This window comes from Nuphar pumila, chromosome 3 (genome assembly GCF_984573655.1).
Source record: "Nuphar pumila chromosome 3, dmNupPumi1.hap1.1, whole genome shotgun sequence".
In the NCBI taxonomy this organism is placed as follows: Eukaryota; Viridiplantae; Streptophyta; class Magnoliopsida; order Nymphaeales; family Nymphaeaceae; genus Nuphar; species Nuphar pumila.
The window spans coordinates 24,128,498-24,148,670 of record NC_143251.1 but is presented as its reverse complement, the minus strand read 5'-3'; the positions used below and the strand labels follow the sequence as shown (position 1 = coordinate 24,148,670).

Sequence of the window (20,173 nt, the reverse complement as noted above, 5' to 3'; positions counted from 1 at the left end):
TTTATCATAAGATTTTAATGGAATATGAGCCTTTAACTTTTATAACTTATTTGGAAACCCACCTAAAAATAACGTAATCTAAAACATATTTTCCGCTAAACAAACTTTAAAGATTACTCGTCCGACATACAGAATCACCTCCATCTGTAACTTTGTGAACAGCTTGGGACATAAATTCACAATGGTTATCACCAATACATTTTCTTGGACCATCTTTTATCAAAATAGATAAATAGTTTAACAACCTGAACTAAGAAATTGAACAGACTATTTTAAAAGTTACTTTGGGATAAACAGAGTAAATATCAAGAAATAATGTCTAGAAGTAGTTTAAGAACTATAAGCTAAACAGGCGCAGTAGCAAATATCAAGCAATTTGTTATATATCGGACGAGCGAGGGCATTTTAGTCGCTCAATGAGAAAGTTTAGTATTGGTTTGCTTAGATCTACGTCCCGTCAAGATTTTGCTGCCACTCTCTCTCTCTCTCTCTCTTGATTTTTTTTTTTCGAAAGGCGAGCTGGGAATGTATCACTGGGTTTTGAACTTGCAACGTCCCAACACAAGGTGACAGCTCCTGCCAAACAAGCGGAGCCCCCGTTGTTACTCTCTCTTTTGATTCTTGAGCCCTCAGCATCTTCTCTTCCGCTTGCTGTTGGAACTTGGAATGCTTCTTTTATGGCGATCTCTTCGCACAAGAATCATTTCAAACTCATGGCCTTTTTCTTCTCCTTCTTCTTGTTTGGGGCCTTCTTCCTCACAAAAAACATCCTAGAACCCGACTTTCTGATCAAAAGAGGCCATTGGCTCGAGCCCCACGAGCCCCCTCCTCCTCTATCGCCTTCAATATCGAAAACCCACTTCGAGAATCACATTATTTCCCCTCCTATACCAGCCCCAACCAATTCTTCTATTTTTGTACCTGTAAACTATTCGCCAGAAAGTTCTGAGAATCCTTTTTCCACTGTAGATTTGATTGCGGATATTGAAAAGACCGACTCTGTACACTATTCGCCAGAGAGTTCTGAGGATTCTTCTGCTGCTGTAGATTCGATTACAGATATTGAAAAGACCAACTCTGTTTCTTCTGTAGTTAAAGAAAGGTGTGATATGTATTCTGGAGATTGGGTCAGGGACGACCTGTACCCTTTGTATCAGCCCGGGTCCTGTCCTTATGTGGATGACGCTTTTAGCTGTCAAGAAAACGGAAGAAAAGACTCTGGTTATCTGAAATGGAGATGGAAACCTCATGGTTGTGAGATCCCAAGGTGGGTAAGTGTTTTACTTTCTGTTTCTAGCTATTTGATGTTACTTTTGAATGGTGGTTGATGATTCAGAAATATAAAGAGAAACAGTGGGGAAGATTTTTATCTCTTGTTTATTTTGATTTCTGTTTGTCACGTTGCTGCATTTTTAGTATAGGCGTTTTGATAGAATTCAGGAAGAAAAAAGAGGGACAAATTAGTCACAAGCTATCAGATGCTAACAAAACAAGGACGTAAACGCTTGTGACTGGTCTTATCTTGGTTAATGATGAATAAACTGATGTATTTGAACCGAATGAAAGGCATAGAGAGGAATAAGAGATCCATTGAAAAGGAAAGAACCACACACACACACAAACACAAATCATTTAAGGTGGTTCGGTCAGACGTGACCTACATCCACGATGAATGCTATCTCTATCTCACACGATAGATGAGAACTGGTCTCTCTTCATTCATATAATGATGTGCATCAATCTATTTTTGTAACTTAGAGTAATTCTTAATCCAATTGGATCTCTCAAGAGTATAATCGGTTTTGGAAAGATAATTACAATCCTTCTTGGAAACTAATTCCTTGGAATTATTAACAATCCCAAGAGAGCTGGTTACTAATTCAGTGTTTTTCAAAACCAACTTTCCTTCTTGTCTTCTTGAACATGACTTCAAAACTTTCTCACACTTACAGAGATTCCTAATCCAATTTGATCTTTCAAGAGTACAAGGTTTTGGAAACATAATTACTATCCTTCTTGGAAACTAATTCTTTGGATTATTAACAATCCCATGAGAGCTGGTTACTAATTCAGTCTTTTGCAAAACCAGCTTTTCTTCTTCGCTTCTTGAATGGGACTTGGAAATTTCTCACACTTGGAAACCTCCCCACACGTTGGAGCCTTACTCAATTGGGTTTGAGCCTTGCCCATTTTGGTTGTTGGATTCGGATATCTGCTGTCAGAAGGGGAACAAACGGGTACAGGACCCCAAACATCAGAATAAACAATTTCAAAAGGTCTTGAAGCTCTTTTATTTATAGAATCAAAAGGAAGTACATGACTCTTACGCATTTGACAACTGGAGCACTTTTTATTATTTTCATCAAGAGTTAAACTTGATTTAGGAATTAATTTTCTTGAAACAAGTTTCTCAAGAAATGAATGACTGCAGTGACCAAGACGGTCATGCCAAAGACTTGGCTTATTACATTTGGAAAGACTAAAAACAGACTGAAAAGACTTAGATTTCAATGGTGGCTTCAAGACAGAACTGGTATGCACAAATGGATCTTCCTTGAAGATGTACATATTTTCTTGTCGCTCCCCTTCAGCGAATGTCTCCCTCGTTCGAAGATCCTTGACACGCACAAAAAAAAGAGTAAATTCAACATAAGCATCTGTATCATCAACAAGTTTAGACACAGAAATAATATTATTTTTTATGTTAGGAGCATGAGCAACTTTTGACAAATTGAGAGATGATTTTGACAAGGGAATGATTGCATCTCCAATGTGTGAAATATGATGGTGAGATCCATCTCTAGTGACAATACTATTTTTACCAAAGTAAGAAATCGAGCTTGAGAGCTTACCAACATCCCCCGTAACATGGATCGCTGCTTCTGAATCAACATTCCATAATCCTTGATCATTCTGCTTCAAGTGCAGCCCAGATAATGCTGCCAACAAAAGTTGTTTTATCTCCCCATCGGTTTTGGTAACATTATCTTCCTTTTTGCTATTAGTGTTTTGCAACTTTCCTTTATTTTGAGGATTAAACCAACAATTTGCTTTAATATGTCCCTTTTTATTACACAGGTAACATGTTGGAACAACTCTTTGATTTTGGTTCCTCGTATTGGAATTGAACGACATATTGGGTCTGGACCGGCAAACCTACCACGACCTCTTCCTCCTCTGAATCTATTTCCTCCACGACCACGACTAAAAGAGAACCCAATAGCTAAAACATCTTGGGAATCAGATTGAGAGCCAAAATCTTCAGCAATACCTTTCAACGACATTTCATACTGTAAAAGTTTTGCTCGGAGGTCCTCAAATGTGGGAAGAATGGACAAGCACAACAATGATGTCACCAAGACGTAAATCTGGGCCCAAACCACTCAACGTCTGTTGTACTTTATCCTTGTCCGACACTTCACATCCAATGATGGCAAGTTGATCTGTAATGGTCTTTATCTTGTTCAAATATTCCATGATGGATAGGCTACCCTTTTTGAGAAGCTGGAATTCATGCTTGAGAGAACTCTGACTTCAGATATCTGAGAATATGTCTGCGTCAACCCGTTCCACACTTCCATCGCAGTGCAGTCATCGGGAATAACAACTAGCACTTCCTGAGACAAGGTAGATGTGATGTATGCGATTAATGCCTGATCTTTCTTCATCCAAGTGACATAATCCAGGTTTCGAACAAGTTTAGTAGATGCAGTTCCTTGTGCGTCTGTTTCCTCCTTTGCGATGAACTCTGGTGGGGCTGGAATTGATCCATCCAGATGACCAAAGAGATCTTGGCTCCTAATAAAATGAACTATTTGTCTCTTCTAAGTCAGGAAATTTGAATTGTTTAATTTCTCAGAGACAAGCTGGCTAAGGAAGTTTGAGGACACACCGGACTGAGTTGAAGAAGAATCCATGATTACGGGATACGTAAATATGAAGGGAAAATACTCAAAGAAAGAAGCAAGTGATCCTGTTACAACCAAATTCGAATCTGCCTTGTTTTTTTTGGTAACAAGGATCAGATCACTTGAATATTGCGATGAACTTCAATGTTCATGAACTGGATCATTGGAACACACCGTGTTCGATTAACATTAATAGACCTTTAAGAAAAGATCGTTACACGAGGATCACGATAAAATTGTGTTTTCAGACTTATCAAGAATCAATTTTTCAGACTTATCAAGAATCAGTTTTCAGATGAGAGAATAAGAAAACAGAATCAAAGAAATCGTGATTCTAAGATGAAGGATCACAACAAATGGTTTCCAAACTGACGATTCAGGAAAACATGAGTTTCAAAATCTGTATACTATGGGTCATCTTAGGGACACGTGAACAACTTTTAAAAGAGAAGAGAAGGTCACGATTTGGGTGAAAATGGGAAGAAAGGATGCTGCCTGTTGCAGCCGATTTGAAGAAAGAATAGATTTTTAATAAAGGGGGCGTGTTTCAGATGGGAACACGACCAATAGATTTTTAATAAAGGGAGCGTGTTGTAGATGAGAACACGACAACACTTTCAAAGAGAGATGGGGATGAGAAGAAGAGATCGTATTTAAGAAACAATGAAGGAGGGGTACTTCCTGATTAAAAGCAGACATTAATCTCTATGTTCATACCTTTTGAAAACAATACCAAGCCCTAGATCCAACCTGCTCTGATACCATGTTAGATCTTGTGTCTCCACTAGAGCCGATCTGCAATAGAAGCAAAAGAAGAAAAGAAGGGAGAAGAAGAGGAAGACGATAGGGTGTTATGAGTTGCAATAGGTTCACGTATTTTCATAATCATACGTGACCTAATAGTTGATATTTATACACAACAGAGGTTACAAAACAATTTGGTAGTAAACACAATATTACAAGAATGACACTACAAGGACGTCAAACACGCAAAACCCAGTTCGGGTCTGGATCAGACCCAAACGGGTCTAACCTATTTCACGACACTTAATACATGGTTGGGTTTATGCATAAATTGACATGCTTTATTGACCGAATAAGCTATATTAGGCCTTGTGAAGGTAATATATTGTAGAGCACCAACAATACTTCTATATTGAGTAGCATCTTTAAGTAAATCTCACCATATCTGGATAAAGTGGTATTTGGAGCAATTAGAGTAACAACAAACTTACAATCTATCATACATGTTTTAATTAACAGATCCATAATATACTTTCTTTTCGACAACAAGATTTCTGAAGACCCATGAATCACTTAAATTTCAAGAAAATAATGTAGAGGACCCAAAGCTTTAATGAAAAATTCACAACCAAAAGCTTGAATGATATGTTTAATATCATCATATGAATTCCCTGTCACAATAATGCCATCAACATATACCAAGATAAATGTATGCAAACCATTGCTATGACGAATAAACAGTGATGGGTCAGCATTTGATTTAATAAAATCCAACTTCTCTAAATAAAATTGAAGTCTTTAAAACCATGTGTGGCCCTGCTCTAAAGCATAGCAAGCATGATTGAGTTTGCATATAAAATTAGGATGATTTTTATTTTCGAAACCTGGTGGCTGACTCATATCGACTTCCTCCCTCAAAATTCCATGATGGAAGGCATTATTCACGTCCAACTGGTGAATCAGCCAGCTCAAACTAATAACAATAGATAACATCATTCTAACTTACATGGGTTTAATTACAAGATTGAAAGTTTCAAAGTAGTCAACTCCTTCTTATTGTTTATAGCCCTTGGCAACTAAGCGAACTTTATATATTGCAATGGATCCATTAGCATACTTTTTTATCTTGTAGATCCATTTACACCCAACAAGATCATAAGCTTTTTCAGGAAGAACTAGGGTCTAAGTTTGATTTTGGTGAGGGGCCTTGATTTTTTCTTCCATAGCTTGACGTCATTTGGGTTCCAAAATGGTTTGATTGAAAGAATAAGGTTCTTGTTCTTCTTGACTCAATTCACGAAGAAGAGCCATGGGATATTTTGATCCAAAAAATAACCATGGTCTCAAGCATGGTTGCCAGTTGAGGAAGCGATATGGGAAGCAGGAAGCGAGGCACTTTCAAAATTTTAGGAAGCGGGAAGCGGGAAGCAGGAAGCAGGAAGCGTGGGACCACTTAGGAGCGATTCGGAAATCGTCTTGGAAGCGAGGGGGAAGCGAAAAATAAAAAATAAAAAATACAAAAAATTGAAAAAATCGGGGAAGCGAGGGGAAGCGTGGGGGAAGCAAGGGGGAAGTGCGCTTCCCATTTAAAAGTGGTGCTTCCCCGCACGCTTCGGAAGCACGATGTTTCGCGCTTCCGAAGCGCGCTTCCCCTTTTACTTAGGCGCTTCTGGTAACTCTGGTCTCAAGGTCCCATCTTGATATCTCATGACCATATGATTGGTCCTAAGAGGAGTTTGATTTGAGAGGTCAACAATTAGGTCAATCTGGATGATGAAGTGTTGGATGATACATTAAGCTCATTAGGCTCACTCTGTTGACTGGACTGGGTTGGCGACTGATTTTCAGGTTCCATGGAAACTTCATTTTCCGGTTCTTGTGAGAGGCATAGTTTAGGGAAAGTCAAAGAACTAGGGAGAGGCATTTCATGGTAGGGTACCAGATTGGGAAAAAGTATAGGATTGAGGGGTTGACTCTCTACAATTTTAGGTAAAGTTAGACTCTTGTTTTGATTGGTTTGTTTTGGCTCCAATTCAACACTTCTTTATACATGACAGTCTCCTTACCAACATAAATAAATTTCTCTTCATAAAAAATAATGTCTTGATTAAAGTTTTTCGTGGTCACAGGATTATAATATGTATCCCTTATAGTTGGATCCATATCCAATAAAAACACAATGCTTGGATCTTGGTGCAAGTTTAGATTTAAGATAGGGAATCAAATATGAATAGCATGTGCACCCAAATTTTTTAAAGTGCTCACACTCATGAACTCTTTTGAGAAGAAACTCATATAGGGATTTATGGCCAAGATTTGGACTAGGGAGACGGTTTATGAGATACATGGCTGTCCTAAAAGCATTCACCCAAAATCTTTGATCCAAAGAAGCATGAAATGACAAGGTCAAACCTGTTTAGCCACATATTTGTGTTTTCTTTACAATCATTTAATAATTTTGTAAAATCCACACTAACAAACTCTCCACCTTCATCACTATGAAAGATCTTAATTTGGCCACCGATTTGCTTTTCAACAATATTTTTGAAATTTATAAAGCATGACAAAGCATCTGAATTCTTAACCAATAGGAACAAGTAACAATAATGAAAATTTTGAAAAATCATTGTTAAGCAATAAATAAAACTTATATCCTTCACGAGATGGCACAAATGAGGGTCTCTAAAGGTTCGTATGAGTAAACTCTAAGGGTACCTTAGTTGAAAATTTAGTTTTATCAAAAGGCAATTTATGATTTTTTCTTATAGCACATGAAGAACCTAACTCAAAACCATTATTGTTCATATGCAATATAGACTTATTTTTCTCAAGTTTTTTTTAAAACCTTAAAGCTAGGATGACCCAGCCGACAATGCCAAATCTCAACAGTAATCCTAAACTGATTATTGCCAACACAAGCAAAACTAACTTCAGGAGAACAATTCACTTTACAATGCTGTCCAACCGGCCATGTATATAGACCTCCCTTAATCAGTCCTCTTAGGAGAGTAGTCCTGCATCATAGATCCTTCACACAAAATCCATTAGAATCAAATTGAAAAAAACAATAATTATCTCTTGAGAACTTAGCTACGGACGAGATGCTTCACTTAATGGAAGGAATATGAAAAAACGGTCTTTAAAATGTTCCATAGATATGATCAATATCAGTTTACTTATGACTTTTCAACATCATTGATTTTTCCTTGCTAGTCATATCGAGGATTTTTCTTCATCCTTTTGGTTGACCAACAGAAAAGTTTCAATTTTTTCTCTTTCTTTGCAAAAGCTTTGTCCCTTTGGAAAAAATACTGAAGGTAATTTCAGGTGAAATTTTTATGCAATAAAAGTTTGAAATCAACACATAATTTGGTAGCAAATCGGCAAAAGTTTTTGGAATCCTTGGGGAAAGAAATTACTTGATGTCCGACTGACACATCCGTAACTAGATTGAACCTTGAAAAGACTCATTATTTGATAAAAGATCAACTCGAAAGTTAAATTTTGAAAAGAAAGTCCGAGTCGGAACTTGGATCTACAAAGGAGAACTGGAAAGTTCGAGTCGTAACTCGAATCTTTGAAGGAAAACTAAACCAATTCGGTTTTAAGGAAAGAAAATTTGGGTCGAAACTCGAATCCCTGAAGGAAAAACTAGACCAATTCAGTTTTAAGGAAAGAAAATTCGAGTTGAAACTCAAATCTTTGAGAGAAAAACTAGACCAATTCGGTTTTAAGGAAAGAAAATTTGAGTCGGAACTCGAATCTCTTAAGGAAAAACTAGAAGTTCAAGTCGGAACTCAAATCTCAAAGGAAAATTAAACCAATTCGGATTTAGAGGAAAGTGTGATCATTGCAAAACATTTTCTTTTCTCTTTTTTAGAGAGAAAAGAGAAAAACTCTCGCAAGGTCTCACTTAACCTTTGGAAAAAGATTTTGAAAATTTACTTGCCTCCGTTTTTAGAAAAGTTGTGGGAAAATGATAATCACTTTTGTTGGTTATGCCTTGATCTTCAGATGTGACATGATGTGTGGCCCCGTATCTGGGTACCACGATGAATCCTACATTCTATTGAGAGTCATGACTGCAAACACTTTAGGAATATCATAATAAGTATGAGCAGTATGAATACGATGCCTACAAAACTAACAAACAAACTTGTCCCTCTCTTAGTTGGGGATGGAAGGGCTGCTCTTGATTACAACAAACAACAACAACAACAACAACTACGCCTTCATCCCAAAACAATTGGGGTCGGCGATATGAACCAACAAAGAAAATCATTCTGGGTCTTCCACATGAATCCTTCTCCTCCAATCATTTTTATCCAATGCCATGTCCTCGGTGAGGTTCAAAGCATTCATATCTTTTCCTATCATCTCCATCCAAGTCTTTCTAGGCCTACCCCGACCTCTTTTAATTAATATATTTTCCCATTTCTCCATCCTTCTAACTGGAGCACCATTAGGCCTTCGCCGAATATGTCCAAACCACCGTAAACGATTCTCTCTCATCTTATTTTCAATAGGTGCAATGCCTACCTTCTTACGTATCTCCTTATTCCGAATCTTATCTTTTATTGTATTTCCACACATCCATCTAAGCATACGCATCTCAACTACACTCATTTTTTGAATATGATGTCTCTTGGCAGCCCAACATTCCGTACCATATAGTAAAGCGGGCCTAATAGTCGTCCTATAAAACTTTTCCATTTTATCCACCCAACCTTTATCCTATGATTTACATCTCCATCAATTTCTCCATACTTTTGAATGATAGATCCCAAATATTTGAAATAATCATCCACCGGTATTTCTTGCTCACCAAGCTTCACTACACTCTCATCACTACTTCGTTGCTTACTAAACCGACATTCCATATACTCTGTCTTACTCTTACTCAACTTAAAACCTCTTGCTTCCAATGTCTGTCTCAATAATTCTAACTTAGCATTAACCCAAGCTCTAGACTCATCAATCAAAACAATATCATCAGCAAACAACATACACCACGGCACATTTTCTTGAATTGATCTCGTAAGCTCATCCATCACTATAGCAAATAGGAAAGGGCTTAAAATAGATCCTTGATGTAACCCAACCGTTATAGGAAAATTGGTTGTCACCCCTCCACAAGTGCGGACATTGGTTACTACTCTTTCATACATATCCTTAATTATACTAAAAAGGCTGCCCTTGATTGTCCTTATAAAAATTTTGAAAAATTTGAAGGGAACGTCCAGCTCCTTTGGAATGTCCCCGACCACGGACGCCACCTCCCACACCCTCTTTGAGAAAAGAATGTTGCAGTGAACGATTCTCCGTGAGGAGGTTGCTTATGGATCATTTGCAACCTTTTATTTTGATTTAAAAGAAGTTCATAAACCTCCACAAACATGGGTAACTTTTTATAAGTGGATACTAATGTGATAAAACTCTCTTAGTCACCTGAGAGACTATTCAATGTATAGTGAACCAGATTTTCATCAGGTTCATTAACATCACACAAAGAATCGGTAAGAAATTTAATGTGGTTCAAGTACTCTACCATACTTTTCTCTACCTTTTTGACATCTTGAAGATCCTTCTTCAATTGTATGATCCTGAGGCTGGACTGGGAAGTGGTAGAATTGTTCCAATGTGACCCATGCATCATGTGTAGTGGATATATGAATAATATGTCTAAGAATGATATGTGTCACAAGCCTCCCCAAAAACTTTGGTGATTTTTGGTGGTCCCGTTTAGGAGCACTGAATTTTTCCCGAAATTGGTCAGTGTCAAAAACATGTTTCCTGCTTACCCAATTTTAACCAGCCTCTTTTCTGTTAGAACACAGTTTGAACCCACCTAAGCCTGGCACACATCACCTAATAGTCTGGTACCTGAAATAAACCAGTTGCTTCTTCATCCATCCATCATTTTACTAGGGTAGACTGCCAACAGCTTGTGGAATTTTATAGGTCTGACTCGTAAAAGTTACATCATGAGGATAATTGAGTCTTTTTGCTATCTATGAGTTGCCCTGTTCTCTGATCTATTCTTTCTTAAATAAGGTTCATGTGATAAGGCATGTTTAGCATTTCATAAAATCAGCATTGGACACATGAATTTGTTTACTTGCTGGTTAATCATCTTGTGAAGAACTATATACTTTTTTTTCATGTAGTACAATGAATATTGGGGTATCACTTTCTTTCATATGCATATATTTTGCCAGGATGGTTGCTTTATTTTCCTACACAATTTTAGTCTTAAAAGGAAGCAACCAATGTTGGTTAGACAAATACATTTGCTTTCTGTTTTGATCATTTCATGAATATAGAAGAGTTAATTCTTTCATGTACGACAGATGATAGTAGCTGTTATTTTCCTCTGATATGTATAATGACAAGGATGGTTGCTTTATTTGCTACTCAATTTGAGTCTTGAAGGGAATTTCAGAATGAAACACCCATATACCATGAATCTCATTCCTTTTAATTTAATATCATCCGGTCCATCTTTTGCATTAAGCGAGAAAAGAGTGTGGGTTCAATTTTACCTGATTTGTGATATGATTACTTCATTAGGTGCATAAGACTATTACAGATATGGAGGCTAATGTGAACTGAATGATTCAGTCCCTTGAAGTACATGTAATATAAGAAGTAATTTTGTGATTCACTGAGCTGCAAACTTGACAGTGGCATCTCAAATGAATGTGAAGCTGAATATATGCACATCAGTTTCTTTTCAATGATTTCCTTGGTTATTGTAATAATGATATCAAGAACCTGCTGGTATATAAATCAAATCTTTAACCTGTTGAATATCAGGGAACTATTAAAAAAAAGTAAAGTTTGTTTTAACATTGATCTCTGTTGTTCTGTTCTTAGTATGTTTCACTCTGCTTTGTCGATTGCCTCTATTTTTAGGAGGGGCACTTCTCAAACTCTTCATCAGATGATCCTAGGCTCCTAGCCCTTCATGGACTAAATGATTCATTGTATTCAAAACATAAGCTTCCTAACTGGATATTGGATATCAAGAACAATCTACTGGTCTAGAAATCAAAGCTTTAACCTTGTCAAAATTTCAAATACCAGGGAACTGTTAGAAAAAGTAGACATTATTTTAGTATTAAGCTCTGTTGCTGCAGTCTTACCATCTTTTAATCTGTTCTATCGATTGCGTATATTTTTAGGAGGGACCCTTGTGAATCTCCGTCACCTGGCCATTCATTGAATTGAAACACAAGCCTCTTAACTGGAGATTGGCATGTTACTTGAGCCTGTTTCTTTTTCTTTTTTTGGCTAAATGCATTTCACTAAGAAGGTTTTTAAGGGTCGAAGAAGTTGAAACAAATTTGTATCATATATTGATCTTGATGGGTTCAAAGTAGAGATTGAAGCTGCATATACTTTGACATGATTTTAAAGCCAAACTGGTGAAACTCATAGCAGAACAGCAAAGATCAGTTCAGCTGGAGACTTGTTTTTTCATCCAATGAAGCAATGAAACTGCATGAACCAAAGCAACAATATTGAGAAGGAAATGTCTGAGATGAGAAGAAAAAAGTCATGCCTTCAACCTTCTGGAAGTTCTTCAAACCTGAAAGAAAGAACATATTGAGTGTATTGTAATCAGTTCCTAAGGAACCTATACTTGAACCTGACTGAAATTTTTCTGATAGTTTTTTGTTATAAAAGGTTTTCCAAGATCTATAAAGGCTACTGCAATTTCACAAGGTCTTAAGTGAAGGTTTGGTTCACCTTTTTGCAGTTTTATGCACCCATTTGCTTGTATCTTATATAGGGAATTTGTTAAATTTCACAAACCAGAATTCAATTGTCAGCAGAAGATGCGGACCCAAACTGTCATCTAAAACATGGTCTTCTCAACCTCAGGAAAATGTGTAGCTTCTGGTCTTTTATGTTTTTAGTTGGAAATGACACAACTCAGAATTTTATCTTAAAGCAGGCTGTTTCTCTTATCTTTGCTTCACCCATTTTTTAAATAAGCACTTCACCCATTAAATATGGAGGTTCTTTTCTTATAGTTTTATGATCTAAATCTCTCTATTATTAGATCCATTTATCAAACATGTTCTTTGCTGTCTGTTGTGTGTAGGTTTAATGCAACAGACTTTTTGGAAAGACTGCGAGGCAAAAGGATGATGCTAGTTGGAGACTCCATGAACCGGAACCAGTTTGAGTCAATGCTATGCCTTCTACGTGAAGCTTTGCCTGATAAAAGCAGAATGTATGAGACTCGTGGATACAAAATATCAAAAGGCCGTGGCTACTTTATTTTCCACTTCATGGTAGTCATAGATCTGTTATTCTGCTATTGGTATTGATTAATTAGATCATCTGTGTTCAGCCATTGGGCTCTAATATTGGCTGTTTGATTATCTGAAACTCTGAATTGCTCTTTATGTGCTTGCTCTTCTCCTTATGAATATTTAGCTTTCTTCTCAGGGTAATTCCCATTCTTTCCTTGTTTCACTCTTTCCTTTCTCATTTCAATGTTCAAACTACCGTGTGCAATAAGTTGTATCAGATTTCTTATATTGCTATGTCAGTGCAGATCTTGCATGCTAGTGTTTCCAATTCTGAATTTCAAAATCAATGACCAATCAGGTCAAAATACCTTGTTTCTTGTGCAGCATTAGTGGTGTTGACAATTGATGGTGTTGTGAACTTCCTCTGATTGTGGGAAATTATTGACTCTGCTTTGAAATTAATAAATATATGGGCTGATGCTTCAATTTGCATATGCAAAAATAGTGAAATATAACAAGGACCACTATGTAAGTATTTTCATTTTCTTGTTAAATATGAGAAGCATGCCGTAATCAATGTTAGTGCTTAAGCTTCATGCTTTTTATGTGATTTGTTTTCAAAAGAAAATCTTGAACATGTCTTTGGTCACATTATGTCAATCTAATGTTATGGTATTTTTTTCTTTTGCCAATCCTACAGGACTATAATTGTACAGTAGAATTTCGTAGATCACATTTCCTGGTTAGAGAAGGGATACAATTAACTGCAAAGGGAAGATCAAGGCCTATCCTACGCATAGATCGAATAGACAAATCATCCTCCAGGTGGAAGCATGCAGACATTCTAATATTTAATACAGCCCACTGGTGGTCTCATGGAAAAACCTCCAAGGGGTACATTATAATTTCCTTATCACATGCAATTACCTTCTGCTCTTTAAAAGTATTCATGTATTATAGTTTTTGATGTGATATTGGATAGCACAATTCTTAATTGTAACAGGAAAGATTATTATCAAGAAGGGGATTTTGTATACCCACACCTGGATGCACTTGAAGCATATACAAGAGCTATGAAGACATGGGCAAAGTGGATTGATGAAAACATGTATTCATCAAATAGATTGATTTTTTATCGCGGTTATTCTTCTGCTCATTTCAGGTGAGTGTTTTTTTTCCTTTTGTCTTTTTTGATTGGACATATGGATTAAAAAGTTTAGACTTCAAAACTTAATGTTCATAAGCATATCTTCCTTTTGTATGACGATGTCCAAAAGGTATTTATAACTGCAAGCCATCTTTTGAGTTGTACAGCAATGAAAAAGGGAAGTGATCAATGTTCCATTGGTCACTTCTACCTATCATAATTACCTTGTGTGTTTCATTCATTTTTTAGAACAAACCTGTAGCGTATATTTTTATGGCACCATAAACGCAATGAATAGAAGCATTTCAACTATGTTTAAATGTATAAATGGTTTGGTATCATTCTTGAATCGTTCTTGTATGATATAATATTGGTTGCCTAGGTAATGATTTTACTGACAAAGTCCCTATGGATTACAGTTTCAAAGAAAAATAACTGGTATTGTTTTCCATGCATAGAGGAGGGGACTGGGACTCTGGTGGGACATGCAATGGGGAAACAGAACCCATCTTTAATGGGAAAGCACTTGACAGCTATCCTATTAAGATGCAGATTGTTGATGAAGTCATACACAATATGCGAACTCGTGTCTTTCTCTTGAATATAACAAAGTTAACGAACTCGCGCAAGGATGGCCACCCATCTATCTACAGGAAAGCTTTGGCTCAAGGCCAAAAGGTTTCTTCGAGACGACAAGACTGCAGCCATTGGTGCCTTCCTGGAGTTCCTGATTCATGGAATGAATTAGTATATGCAACATTGGTAATGGAGGAATTGAAGAAGCCGAGGTAACTGGGAGCTCCTCATTTTCGTGGTTTGCACCGGTTTGCTTGGTAAATTTTTATGCAAAACTACATCAATCTGTTGATTTAGCTATATTATGGTTAACATGCAGCGTCTGTGCAACCACATTTTCACCTTTATTGTGTTGCTTTTTGGCTTGACAAAATATAAAAGGTTCCATAACACTGAGTTCACTTGTCTGACTTGCCCCACCATGCTGACACTGATGTGGTACCTAGGATGAATTTTCCGTCACAAAAAACTGCGGGCACCCGGTCACATTATTCAAAATAATCAAACATACGAGTGCCTTTAACAAGACGGAGGTACCTGCCTATTGGTAAGTGGTAACCGCATTGAAGACTAATGTATGAGCAATATTATAGATCTTTGCATTTGGATTTTCACTGCAAGAGAAAAAGTTGTTATAAATTAGAATTTTTTTCAGAAAATATATTGAAAATGTCAAAATATTAGATTTAAGAATTTAAGATAATATACAGAATCAATAAACTTTGAAAATATATAAAATTAAGGGATAAACATTAAGATCACAATAATTTTAAGATAGAATCATGATATCTTTAAAATATTGTGATTTTATCTGGGATTTCATCATTTTCTTAAAACATTGTGATAAAATCACTATATATTCAAGCTGTTCTGATATTTGTCACTTTGCTAACGAGTTTGTTGTGCAAGACCAAGGATAGGCAGACTCGTACTCAGCTAAGCCCAATATGGAGTTGGATCTGACTTAATTGTGATCACTTGGATGGACTCAGGGAGTAGATTCAGTGATCGGCTGAGTACCTTGCAAAAAGGTACGCGGCCTAATCACTGACAGCCACGGCTGAAGGAGGATAGGGTGGAGGGAAAATAAGGTGCAATGTGATTGCACACTTTTGGTGTGTTGCTGCACCTGATCACCCACCGTTTGCTGTTGGGCCCCACAACTGACAGGCTGTATCCTAAAGGTGGAGGGTGATCAGGTGCAACAGCACACTGAAAAGTGTGCAATCACATTGCACCCGATCCTCTCTCGAGGGGGTCAGTGATTGGACCAAGTACCTTGTCGACCACTGTAACATCCCTCATAGACTCAAGGAGTAACTTAGTGTGAAATCAGGCTGATTCTTGCCGGACAAAGACTCACAAAAAGCCTGTCTGCCATCGAGCTCAATCGAACTCTGATTGGTCAAACCTAACCCATGTCTGTTGATGGCTATCTGGGCTCGGAGTTGGCCACTCCAGACTTTTTACTTGATGTACGTCTTTCTTGGTTAAACCATATCTTGATCTAAGTCAGCCAAGACTTGACAAATATTAGTCACTGGATCAAGCGTTGACTTAAGTTTGGGAACATCTCAGCTGATACGAAATCAAGAGATCCATCATTAGAAGTGTAAGACTACAATCAAAGTTTTCCTTCAGAAAAAAAAAAATACAATCAGACTTTTTACTTCTCCATTGACAACCATTCTCCCATATGTTTCTTTTGGTTTTCCCTGTGTCTTCAAATTTACGAAGGAAACTAGGAAGCTTTTACAGGAAGAAATTGTCTAGGTTAAGAAAAAGTTAAAAGATGATGGGTAGTCTTGTAGCTAACACTTGGGATTTACCATGTCTCTGGCCCTCATTGTCTGGCAAGAGGAGCAAAGGGTGAGAGTGGTGCAAGCAAGGAAACTGATGCAGGGAAGAGGGTTCACAGTCATCCTGAGACCCCTCAGTTCCTGCAACTCTTTCTTCAGTTTCCTGTTCTCTTCCGAAAGCTTCTCACGACAATTCTTCAACAGTTGGTAGTTCAGATCTATCTGCTTCAATTTGGTCCTGCATGTGCATTGAAATTATAGATTTCATAACAATGTTCCTTTAAAGTTTATAAGGGAAATATGAAATCAACACCAAATTTGTCTCTAATTATCTTTGTTGCTATTCATTAAGATCATGCGCAAGCACTCTAATTGTTTCTTTGTTTATATGTGTCACCACGACGACGAATCCACCAGGATAGAGGGAAAAAGATCAGGTGCAATCACATTGCACATTTCAAATGTGCTGCTGTACTTGAGCACCTATCATCTGCTGTTGAGTCTCACAGCTGACAGACTGTATGAGAGAGTTGGAGGGGCCAGCATATAAAAAATGTGCAATGTGATTGCAACTGATCCAGCCTCAGGATCGAGCTCTAATTGGCCCCACCTGTTGCGGGTTTAATTGGTGGTCACCACAGCTGACAGATTGTATGGGAAAGATGAGGGGTCAAGCACATAAAAAATGTGCAATGTGATTGCAACTGATACAGCCTCAGGATCGAGCCCTAATTGGCCCCACCTGTCGCAGGTTTAATTGCAGGAGAAATCAAACACGTGTATCACCGTGGTTGTTGCTACCCATTTGCGCACATATTATTAAAAAAACTATAAATACTCAACAATGACAACATCAGCAGCATAAATAACAATAATGTTGATGATGATAGCAACAATAAAAAAATCTTGAAGTTTTCTCTAATATTGGTTTTTCTGAGAAGTCCAAAACTGCTACTGGACCATATGACAAATATAGATACTTTTATTTGATTTTATTAAAGAAATTACCAGAGATTCATGGACTACACTGAATTACAAACTTTTTAAGCTTTTGCTACTAACTTCAACAAAACAATATTAACATAGGGGTAAGTAATTGTAGTAGTGATAAGAGCAGGTTGGTTCTCCTAATATATGATTGAGATATGCTTATTGTTGGTCAGTTTTAGAGTAGTTCAATAGTATCTGCTACAATCTGTATTGTCTAGTCAGTCGCAGTTGGTATGCAACTTAGTATATGGGTATAGTAGAGGCACTGCAGTAGAATGAACTAGTTGTATGAGAAGGCTATGCACCAAAATGTGTAGATATCAATAGTACACTATTTGACTCCAAGAATGACCAAAATGATTGGCAAATTATTCCAATGAATGAATGCACACGAGAGAATGCAGAGTTGTTAAGGCTTGCTTGGTTTGCTTAAGTGTAGAAACTCATGTGGGTGGGCCATAGGACTGGTAAACAAGCTGAACGAGTGTTCAAGCTTGGCTCATTCTTGTGGCGAGCCAAGCCGAGTTCGAGCTTATAATCAACCTCAGTTAAATGAGTCAAATTAGAGGTGACTTGTTTATAGAAAAAATGCATTATTTTAGAGCTGGAAGAAATAGGATTACAAAAAAATGCATTTAAAACATATTTAAAATATATTTCTTAGCTTATACGAGTGGAGCCGAGCCAAGTACATATTATTCATATTCAGCTTGTCGAGCCTATTTTACAAGTTTGAACGATCTCTTTACGAGCTGAGCATGAGCCAGGGGTTGGTCCGAGTACACAGGTGTGGCTGGTGCGAAAATTTTGGGGTATTCTTAGAATATGCTCTCAGCCAATCACGATTCATGTTTTTAACTCTAATTAGATGTGATAATTCACATTTTTTTGTGCAAAGCACTAACATTAATTCAGTCCTAAGTTGTTACGTGATCGTGTCGCGAGCTTCCCAAAAGAAAGAGAGGATGAAAACTTCACAAAAAGATCACAACTTTCAGTTTTGCACCCCATATCCAGCACCCCAATCCACATCAATTTTCTAGTTTATCGATTCTTCATCATCATGATCAGCATCAACAACATCATCATCATCATCTTGTAATAATAATAATAATAATAATAATAATAATAATAATTGTTTTTTCGTTTTTCTTATGACGACTTAGAACCGGGTCACCTACTGGGCCTACCCTAGTGCAAGGTAAACCAGGGGTGGGTTCACTGACACCCAAGCCCTTAAAGGTAACCGCACATCCTGTGGGAATCGAACTTGGGACGAAGGGGTCCTTCTCCTCAAGCCCACTGCCACTCGAACCCCAGTGCGCGGCTAATCTTGTGCACGATCAGCGGTGCACGCAACTAGAGGTCTTTTTTTCAACCAGACATTTGTGCTACACTTGGCGCATCCGATTTTGGTGGCTCTATGATACTCCCAACCCCGTGTGTGTATTGATGACGAGGGACCCTCACCGAGAACTGGGTCACTTAATGAGCCTATCGCATGTCCTGTAAACCTTGGGTGGGCTCACTGATACTCATGCTCTTACGATGCCCCCATCAGTTAAGAGCACCCGCACATCCTGTGAGAGTCGAACTTGGGACAAAGGGGTCAGCACCTTTCCGTCGTGCCTGCTGCACTCGGGCAACCCGTGCTGGGTCACCTTATTTTTCTTTTTCTTTTTTTTTTATATGAAGGTGTACGAGCTCTCAAAGTTTTCAACAACTATACAGAGAGCAAATGAAGGCAAACATAGTATTTCTCCTATTTAAAAATAGCTGGTGTAGTATTAATGATGAAATATGCAATAACGTATCATCATCGTACCTGGCCCTTCTGTTTTGGAACCAAACTTCAAGTTGGCGCGGAAGAAGGTTGAGTTGTTCCGCCAAAATTTGCTTTAGCTTCTATAAAAGATTCAATGACAAAAAAAAGATGGATAAACCTAGCTACTATTCTCGGTAACAATGAATTAAAAGAAAAAAAAAAGAAACTACTTACAGGATAAAGGGTTCTGTTTTCTCTAAAGCTCTGCTCTAGAATAGTTGATTGTTCCCTCGTGAGCTTCAACTTCTTCCTTCCATTTCTGTAATCATTTTCAGCTTCCTCCTCACTTATTTCTCGATTCTTGGTGTTGCCTCTTTCTTCCTTCTTTGGAGGAAACAGCAGATGAAACTTAATGGGTGTCTCCCTAATTTTGTTAACATCAGAATTTCCAATTCCTAAAGCAAGACTTGTATCACTAGAATGATCGTCCATATCTCTCTCTCTCTCTCTTAAGAAAACAAGGAGCGGAGAGAAAAGTTGAAACCATGATCATAAAGAAAAGGATTTATATAGAAAAAAGATGAAAAGGCTTAGGAAACGACCAAAATGTATTAAAAGAAAGGGGAAAATGTAATTCTCTCTCCCTCATGGTTGACTAAGAAACGAAGAAGAATTCAAAGCCAATTGGTTGAAAAAATAAATACGGTTGGCAGTTGCACCAGGGGAAAAATGTCTTACCCATTACGCCAATTCATAGCTGTTTAGATCAATCAAAAATCACCTGCAGCAACGTTTCTTTGCTGGTGGGACCTGATTAGGACATTTCTCCGATATATATATATATATATATATATATATATATATATATATATATATATATATATATATATATATATATATATATATATATATATGCGTTCCTTAGGCCTTCTTTTTGGTTAGGTCTCATTAGGCCCCTTAAAAAATCACAGTTTTAAGGA

General features: G+C 37.4%; 1 protein-coding gene and 1 pseudogene across 3 annotated transcripts; one reads left to right on the top strand and one right to left on the bottom strand.

Moving 5' to 3' along the window:
* Positions 1-646: 646 nt before the first annotated feature.
* Positions 647-15,029, top strand: TBL5 (TRICHOME BIREFRINGENCE-LIKE 5). Of its 2 annotated transcripts, none has more exons than XM_090001370.1 (5): positions 647-1,271; positions 12,763-12,955; positions 13,617-13,810; positions 13,920-14,078; positions 14,522-15,029. In XM_090001370.1, the coding sequence occupies exons 1-5, from the start codon at positions 1,249-1,251 to the stop codon at positions 14,853-14,855; spliced, it is 903 nt and encodes a 300-aa protein (XP_089857496.1). In that variant the 5' UTR covers positions 647-1,248; the 3' UTR covers positions 14,856-15,029. The 2 variants fall into 2 exon arrangements, with proteins under 2 accessions (XP_089857496.1, XP_089857495.1); XM_090001369.1 differs by having other exon boundaries at positions 675-1,267.
* A 1,237-nt stretch (positions 15,030-16,266) lies between these two features.
* On the bottom strand, positions 16,267-19,685 carry LOC149842305 (homeobox-leucine zipper protein HAT9 pseudogene; annotated as a pseudogene). Its single transcript, XR_016430973.1, has 3 exons — positions 19,428-19,685; positions 19,254-19,333; positions 16,267-16,676 (listed from the first exon to the last, which is right to left on the bottom strand). The product of XR_016430973.1 is annotated as a homeobox-leucine zipper protein HAT9 pseudogene (transcript).
* Positions 19,686-20,173: the final 488 nt, after the last annotated feature.